Here is a 9,429-nt window from a genome sequence, read left to right as displayed (position 1 = left end):
AGCAGACAAAGAGCTGCTCAGAGCTCCTAAATCTCCGGGTGCAGTCCATGTATATGCGCAGTGCTCTTAGGCCAGAAAGCTGCAACCAGTAAGACCTGCTCCTCGTCCTCCCTGACCGTGCACAGTGTCTGTGCGAGAAGGCTCACTGGGGGAAACGCATACTTGCGAAGAGCCCGAGGCCAGCTGTGTGCAAGTGCGTCTGTGCCGAGGGGGAACTCGGTCAGGGAGCGGAACTGCCGCAAGGCCAGATGCACTGCCAACAGCTCTAGGCAATTGATGTGCCAAAGCAGTCGGGGCCCGGTCCAGAGCCCCGAGGCTGCCTGCCTGTTGCATGTAGTGCCCCAGCCCGTACTGGAGGCATCCGTCATGACAATGACAAGCCGGGACACTAGTCCTAAGGGCACCCCGGCCCGTAGAAAGCAAGGTCCGACCAGGGGCTGAATAGGCGGTGACACGTCGGTGTGATGGTGACATGATGTGTACCGCGGCGCCATGCCCACCTCGGGACTCGGGAGTCACTGCGAATGCCATATGCCCCAGGAGCCTCTGAAAGTGTTTCAGTGGTACACAGGCAGTCCAGCACTGACTGGGCATGCTCGTTGGTGAGTCGCGCCGTCATACTCACCGAGTCTAACTCCACACCGAGAAAAGAGATTCTCTGCACAGGGGAGAGCTTGCTCTTTTCCCAGTTGTCCCGAAACCCCAATTGGCTGAGGTGCCGGAGCACCAGGTCCCTGTGATCGCACAACTATTCTCGCGACTGGGCCATAATGAGCCAGTCATTGATATAGTTGAGGATCCTGATGCCCACTTCCCGTAACGGGGCAAGGGCACCCTCCACAACCTTCATAGAGACGCGGGGGGACAGGGACAGCCAGAAGGGGAGGACCCTGTACTTCCATGCCAGAACCTCGACCGCAAACCGTAGGAATGGCCTGTGTCGAGGGCACATTGAGACATGAAAGTAAGTGTCCTTCAGGTCGACCGCTGCAAACCAATCCTGGAGCTGGATGCATCTGATGAATGGGAGCTTGAGAAGGGCCCGATTCGAGACTCGCAGATCCAGGATTGGCCAGAGGCCACCGCCCTTTTTGGGTACGATGGGGGGATCGGGGGGTTCCCACATCTCCGGGTTGCCCGTGTCAGGGCCGCTTCATCAACTTCTTAGACGACTTAGCGGCCGGCTGGCCTTGATGTTGTTTCAGCATGGGGCGGATCGGCTCTGGAGGACGCAAGAGGGCGCCCACGGCGACGAGCAGACTGGGGCTTGGCCCACGGCGGAGCAGTGGCAGATGGTGCATCACGCCGGGGCAAGATGTGTTGGATGGCCTCGGTCTGCTTCTGTACTATCGAGAACTGCTGGGCACAGTCCTTGATGGAGTCGCCGAACAGTCCAGCCTGGGAGATGGGAGCATCGAGAAAGCGCACTTTGTTGACATCGCTCGTCTCAGCAAGGCTGAGCCATCGGTGGTGCTCTTGGGTCACAAGTGTGGACATCGACTTCCCGAGGGACCACGCTGTGACTTCCGTCGCCTCTCGCACAGCTCCTGCATCAACCTCGGGTTGGTACTACCCTTGTGCATTTAAATGCCCTGGCTTGGTGTACTCGCAGGATAACCATGGCATACAGGGCAGAGGCGACTTGGCCTGCAGCACTGTAAGCTTCAGCCGCGAGAGCGACGTGGTTGCGAGTCACGACCCGTGCCGAGGAAACAATCATCCCGCCGCGAGGGCTCGGAACCGGTAGGTGTGCACGCCTCCAGCCCGATGCTCGCGGCGACCCGGGAAAGCACGGCCGTCAACTCTGGTTCCGATTCAGCAGTGGCGGCAACACCCGAGGGGGGGCGCCCCGCCGAATCTTCAACCTCAGAAGACGATTGCCCATCCCCCGATGCTACTATCGACATCTGAATGAAACGCTGGGCACGCCGTGAGACGGCACAGCAGAATCACCAGGGAGCTGCACAGAACAGCTGCTGCGGGAGGAGTGAGAGGTCTGTGGGTACTGGCCCAGCGGAAAGGCTCTCACTGTAATCCTCAGATCGCCCAGAGCACTAACCGATGGTTGTCTGCTCGCGGCAGAGAAGCCAGTGCGGGTAGTGACAGAGGGAGCCCCCCCCCCTCTCGGCTCCGAAGCAAAAATCTAAAGAGTGGATGCACCTGTCGCCTATTTATACCCGTATGCACGGGGAGTGGCTCAGGTAAGCAAAATCCACTAGCCAAATTTCATTGGCGTTTTCTCTTAAAGTCAGAGATGATTGGGGCTCCCAAGTGAATCCCCATAATGTCGATCACGACTTAATTCGTAGTGACCTACATAGGGAACTGTGCTGGCAAAATGAATCACAATGAGCAATTTCTCAAAAATTACTTTTTTTCACATTCTCCATTAAAAGACCTTGATGATGTATGATTTGTTGGATTCGGACAAAAAATGGCTGCGCTACACCTGTTTGAAGTCGACATCTAAACAAAAAGCATTCAAGAAAAACTAAAGAATCAAATGTAAAAATCCCTTTAGTGTGTTCAATACAATAAATGTATTATTACAACTACAAAAGCAGTTCAATCTAGAGCAGCGAGTGATACTTTTATTGTTAGATTAACATTAATGAGGCGGCCTATTAAGACCTACTGTAATGCACGGATCTAATATAATGTTACACATCAGATGTTTTTCCCCAAGAGTTCCCCGAACGTTCACTTAAGATATAATTGATTATGTTTGCGTGAATACTTAAATACTGTAATTCTGTATATTGTTATCGCACTGTCGGAAGCGCCTTATACGCGCTTCGGATGACAGTCAGCGCGAGAAGCGAGCGGAGAAAAGGTACTCCTCTCGGAAAACTTACAAATAAAGATAATTTTAGATGTTTAATTACTATTTTGAGCATTAGGATCACTAGACGAGGGTTTAATGAACTCATTTTTTGGAAAACCTCACATTTCAACATTTTTCACTTTTTTGCCTATAGCTCAAAATTAGCGTGCGCATACCAACTCATTTTGCCAGCACGGGTCACATATTTACTAATACAAATCATTGAGCCATTTAGTATTTTCGACTACAAACTGAAGTCAGCCATCTGAACTGGAACATGAATTTGTGAAGAGGAGTGACAATTTTTCAACTAATCATTTTTGAGGGGGTGGAGCAGAGTCCTGTTTGGTGGGTCAGAGGGAAGGGAACGGTTGCTTTCAGCTACATTACACAGACTTCAAAGATTCATATCACCACCGCTCTCGAGACTGATCATGAATACAGATTTTGGAAAACAGGTAATCTGAGGTTTTCATCAGTACTAATTTATGTTTAATACTACAGAAATCTTTGCATTGATTTGTGTTACTTAACGAAAGTGAATCAGCCTTTAAAGACTAAATTTTTGGTAGCTGATTTAGTCGATACTGTTTATACAGTTTATTAACTTTGTAAACCGTACATTTGTTATGTTTTACAGCTTAAAATGAAATACTGTAAGATATTTCTCTTTCTTCTATTAATGATCATGGATGTCTCAACAAATGCTCAAGGTAACACAATGATACACAGAGTAGCAAAACCAGATGTTTTAAATATATATATAATAATATATAATAATATCATGTTTATATATCAGGTTTCATTTTTGAATTCATGTCTGAATTCATATATTGATTTTGTTCAAGTTCATTGACCATAAAACCCAAATAGGTCTAAATTTGAAGTAAAGTTAGCTGTCATTAAACTGATCTGCTCTGCTTTATTCTAGGAAAACTATAAAAGCTTTCTTTTAATAATGGTTAAATTTTTTTCTTCATCTACAGAAGTTAGCTGTGAGAGTGAACAGCTCATCAATGTTGACATTGTTGTTGGAAATCCAGATATTGCTCCACCTTATAAACCTGGACATATTTTAGTTTTTCGATGCACAGATGTGAACCTGAAGATGCACGGCCAACGAGCAATTGAATGCCTGTCAAATGGAAAATGGGATTATCCATATCCGAAATGTGGAGGTATGATGAAATACTGCTATAATATACTTGCTTTGAGTATTTAAGAATTGTTTTTGTTGACATGTTTGTCAACATGCAAATGTTGAAATGTTTATCATGTATAATTAATGTATGTACTATATATATATTCTTGATACCAAAAATTTTAAGAAAATAAAAAAGGTAATGACAATGCATCTATGTGTTATTCATTAAAACATCTATCATTAATGCATCAAACACATAAAACCAGTTCCAAACTGGCAATGAATTCAAGATTTAGTTTTCTGTCCTTCTTCATCTCATAGTGAGTTGATTGACAGCTGACTAACCCCAGTCTCCACTATACAGCAAAACATTATGGCTGTTGGGCAAAGTTAATTTTGTGAACTTATATGATTTTCACCTATACAAACTGTAGGTTTAATCCTTGAACTAGAATATTAAGACAAATGACAACTTCTGATGAATGAATAAATAAGTTCAGATGGATGACTGCAATAACTAGTATTTCTTCTTTCTCTAGATGTCACATGTCTTCTAAACACAAAAGAGAACAACATCAAAATGGATCGATTTCCTGATTTTGAGTGTCCAGTCAAAGCTGGATATAATTTAACGTTTTCATGCAATGGACAAGGACTGATTTTAAAAGGACAGAGAGAAATCACCTGCCAGTCAAATGGAGAATGGAGCAACCCATTCCCTAAATGTTTAGGTAATTGCAGAGAAGGTAAAAGCGTTGAATTATATTATTATCTCAAGCATCACTTTTGCTCATTAAAATATATGCACAATATATATTTATATATATATATAAATATAGGCTCACAACTCATCGGGTCTTCAGTCTCTCTTGATTTGGGCCAAGAAGCAGCCATCGAGAACAACATAGCAACCACAAAGTTATGAACTAGTAATGTGGCAGCGGGTTTAGCATGAATAAACATGCATGATTTTCTTCAGAAAATCAGAGTAATCCAAATCTATTTAACCCTCTGGGATATTGTGACTTATAAACAACACTAAGAAAATTGCATTTAAAATTCAATATTAATGTTCAACCAACAACATTTTATTTTAGTGATGTCAAATGAGATCCCCTTCTTCAACTAGTAAAATTAAAATGTATTAGCCATGTGCTTCACATTTTTGGTAACTAGAGGAGACATTAGCACATGTTAGGTCACATGCTCTCAAGGCTCCATAGTGAGCTCAGTTTAGACTAGAAAATATGGTCCCACTTAGGTGGCCTTAAGTACGATGTACTGTACTTACATTTAAATTAATCATTTGATACAATGCACATATTGTGTACTTACATGTTTTTACATTGTAATTATATTTTTAAAAATACCTGCATATAATTACTTCTGTAATTAATTTCTGTAATTACATTTATAGTTACACTGTTGACCCATCCCTTACATTTTAACCCACCCTTAAACCTACCCATACCACCAAACCTGCTCCTAACCTTACCCGTATCCCACCTCAATAGCAGCAAAAGTGTTTTGTAATACTATATGAACACAATAAGTACATTGTACTTATTTTTTTATGTAAGTACATAGCAGTTAAGGCCACTTAACTTAAAGTGGGACCGAAAATGCATATAAATTCAAGTTATAAAAAATATAATTGTACATCCAAATGTGTTTTCTAAAGTTTTTTTGTCATTTTTAATGCAATTTTATAAAAACAACAACTCCGAGACCAACGAATCTGAGCGTCATGCATAACTGACAAAGTCCTATTATGTGATGCATATTTTGTGTAGCTGGCACTATTGATCAGCATTGGCGGGCAGTATAATATCCTTTATGCATGTGTTTTATGTTCATTTTTGTAAGATTTTTGTAAGATGGAGAGACAAATCTGTACTTATTTCAGAAAGTATTGATGATAGTGATATGAGTGCATCAGAAAATCAGGTTGTAGTAATAAAAAAAGTTGTTGAGGGCCAAGGAGGATAGAAGCAATGAGCGTGAGGGCAGTGAAGAAGAATAGGTTGTTGTGGAAGTCAGGCATTTGGGTACATTATTGTATGCCAGTTTGAGTACACTGAAAAAGAAGAGTCTTGTTGATTTTCACATGTGCTACGATAATTGATTTGAAATTCCAAGATGAAACACAATGCTAAAGTTGTTTTAATGCTTTTGAAACACTAAGACATGGTTTTCAGGCAGTGAAATTGCATCCGAATTTGTGTCAAGTTTTAGACATTTTCACAGGCGAGTTCCAAATCAAATATAGCAGCACAAGAAATCTAGAACTTATTTTTAGATAGTGAAAAAGCATTTGATTGTGTGTGAGTGGGACAACGTCAGTTATAAATGACGGATCCCTAAAAAAATTTGGAAAATGATTTTACACCTAAATATATGTAAAATATAAAGTCAATTATTTTTTAAGCTGTAAATTCGCAATTAGTCCTATAGAGGGAATAATATAATATACTGTAATATATTATATTATTGAAAAATATAATATCAGCCCAGAAAATAAGTTAAAGACTTTGTTTTTCATCTCCCAGTGTGAACCAGCAACAATCAAATGCAATCAAGCAACAATCAAGCAATCAAATGCTCTCTAGAATTAAAATCAATTTAGTATTTTAGTGCCATTGTGCTACACCCTCCTTCCCAAAAGACACCAGATTTAGTTAAATTAATAGTAGATTTTTTTTATCCTTCATACTTGTTCATAAAGGGTGATGTTATGTCCTCAGTATTAAGAAATCAAGAGGTAACAAACAAGTCTAATGCTATTCAGAAAAAAAGAAAGAAAAAAAAAACAGAAAAAGAAATTCAGATTTTTTTAAAATGACAGAAAACACATTTTAATTGGTTCACTTCAAATAAAATGTGTTTACCTAAACACCGTACAAACATCTTAAAACCAAAAACCTTCATATAAAATTGTCCTGTGTTAACACTTAAATACAACATAATTATGTATTGTACAGCAGTAACCTGTGAGCTTAAGTCAACCACATTTGGAGTAAAAAAGATCAAGCCTGCGGGAACAACTATTTTCAGAGCTGGAGAAAGTGTGGAGATCACCTGCTCTGAAAAATACTGGTTATTTGGTACAAAAGAAACCAGCAGATCATTTACATGCAAAGATAATGGAGAGTGGGACTATGAGCCTGTTTGTGCAGGTAAGATTATAGAGAAACATTTCTGGATTTGTGATGAATTTATTGCATGTTATTAAAAGCATGTGAATCTTGTTTCAGAGATTACAGGTGAAACTCCATATGACCAGCATGTGTATAGACTAGGGATGTAATGGTATGAAAATTTCATATAACGATTATAGTGACCAAAGTTATCACGATTATAAATATTATCACGGTTTTGTTAAAATTAGATAAAAATGTTCAAAAAGAACTGATACACACACTGAAAACATTTCAATAAGTTTTATATTTGAAAATCAACAAACAACAAATACAATTAGCAGCTATATGCAATTTTTTAGCATAAACATTCAATTAACATTAACATGAAGCCCTAATAATAATAATAATAAATCATTAATAAATATATATATACTATTACTTCAGTAATGGACACCAAAACCACTGTGTGCTGGTATGTTCTGCTATTAAATGTTAAAATATTTGCAAGAATAAAGATGATGCTACTTTATTTAACAGCTGCCAAGTATGATGGACAAACCTGAATTTATCCAAAGATATTAGCAAGCTAAATTTAAAAGAATGAATCTGACTCACCCAGTCTCTATCCACATACATTTGCTTAGGAAATTTTGGGCACATTTTACATACAGTCAATTCATTATAACATATATGGCACAAATTCTACATTTTTACATTTTGCACTTACTTGTTCTATTATCAGAATGTCACAAATCAAATGAGAATTTATTGATGCTGTTGAATGAGACAGATTTGTACAACAACAAAATAAATTCTGAGAAACAAGTGCATTGAGCCATAAAATGAAATTCTGGAAAAACAATGCAACACAAGCACAACTTTTGCTCATATTATAATATGTGCGCCAATTGGCACATAAATACGCACGCAAGTTTCTCTTGACTTGGTCTAATTCTGCAGCAGGTTTTGCATGGATAAACACCACTCATTAATAGCATGTTCTGTGGTTTAACAGCAAAAAAAACAATCTGGCTAAAATTAAGATTTACTAATGCCACATTTTTTTTGGTGATGACTGTCTCAGGGAAATGTGGACCACCACCAGATGTAAACAATGCAGATACAATAGAATTGAAAAAAGATGAATACAATACAGGGGAGAGAGTTGAATATAGCTGCTTTAATAAATTCACTTTGGATCTGCGTCCATCTTTCTCCAAATACTTGACCTGTGTGAAAGGAGAATGGAGAGGGAATATTAGGTGTTTAAGTAAGTATGAACACGCTTCACCATATATATCATATAAACACATCATGATGTAGTCTTGTAGTTTAAGTTGTAGGTTGTGATGATTAGTTAATGAATGTATATTGTGACACTGATAGAGACATGCTGGGTTTATTTCAGAGCCCTGTACAGTGACGGTGGAGGAAATGGAAAGAAGAGATATAGAGTTTGCCTTTGTTAATCGACAAAAGATGTTCATACCCCATGATGATCACATCAGTTTTATGTGTAAGAGGGGCAAAGTTTCAGGAGATATTCCCCTAAAACAACAGTGTAATGATGGAGTGATTACTTTACCTGAGTGTGTGAGACAGTGAGAGTAAAACATTGCTAAATCACTACTAAGTAAAACTAATGGAGCAGATCAAAATTAAATAAAAATGTCCCAATCAGTTTCTTTATTTTAAATTTCTTGCAAATAAAACTAAAGAAATGCTAAAAGCAATATTTAAAATGAGCATGTTTGAAAATAACATTAAACCATTTAATGTCAGCTAAGTGAACTTATGTATTGTACAGAGTACAATGAAAACTTTTCCAAATAAAAAAATTTAAAAAGTTGCAAAAACTTTATAGGAGAAAGTTTAAAATAATAAAGTATATAGCCAATTTTTTTTTTTTTTTTTTTTTTTTTTTACTATCACGCAAATATGGGGGAAAAGGAAATACATGTGTTATTAAGCTTCCTTTTTACTTTGTGCCATGTGCGCTGGGTTTTCTGCTGATTACGATTTTGCTTGAATATATATGATCATGACTTACATGAAACACAGCAGTAATACATAAATAATAGACGCTTTAATATTTATATGCATTAAAGTGTATCAACATGCTTTCTGTGCTTATTTTAATGGAGCTATGACGTCATCTTTTAAAAAAGCAAACTGGAATGCCAGCCATGCTATATAAATGTGTACTTTCATAGCAGACAAGCAGTGTTCGAACTATACCGTGGACTTTGGGGGTAACAATCAAATGCAATCAAGCGATCAAATGCTCTCTAGAATTAAAATCAATTTAGTATTTTAGTGCC

General features: G+C 38.8%; 1 protein-coding gene and 1 long non-coding RNA gene across 2 annotated transcripts; both read left to right on the top strand.

The window, feature by feature from the left end:
• The first annotated feature begins 3,156 nt into the window (after positions 1-3,156).
• On the top strand, positions 3,157-7,290 carry LOC107586422 (E-selectin-like). Its single transcript, XM_016273793.1, has 6 exons — positions 3,157-3,282; positions 3,465-3,537; positions 3,811-4,002; positions 4,508-4,714; positions 6,950-7,144; positions 7,223-7,290. Exons 1-6 carry the CDS (start codon positions 3,259-3,261, stop codon positions 7,273-7,275), a joined length of 744 nt encoding a protein of 247 aa, XP_016129279.1. The 5' UTR covers positions 3,157-3,258; the 3' UTR covers positions 7,276-7,290.
• Positions 7,291-8,296: 1,006 nt separating this feature from the next.
• On the top strand, positions 8,297-8,787 carry LOC107586423 (uncharacterized). The gene is made up of 2 exons (XR_001609360.1): positions 8,297-8,378; positions 8,517-8,787. It is a non-coding gene; the product is annotated as an uncharacterized lncRNA (long non-coding RNA).
• The last annotated feature ends 642 nt before the right edge of the window (positions 8,788-9,429 follow it).

The sequence above is a fragment of the Sinocyclocheilus grahami genome, unplaced genomic scaffold (genome assembly GCF_001515645.1).
Source record: "Sinocyclocheilus grahami isolate Dianchi unplaced genomic scaffold, SAMN03320097.WGS_v1.1 scaffold81.1, whole genome shotgun sequence".
Taxonomy (NCBI): domain Eukaryota; kingdom Metazoa; phylum Chordata; class Actinopteri; order Cypriniformes; family Cyprinidae; genus Sinocyclocheilus; species Sinocyclocheilus grahami.
The sequence above is the reverse complement of the archived record's forward strand: the minus strand, read 5'-3'. Positions and strand labels throughout refer to the sequence as shown.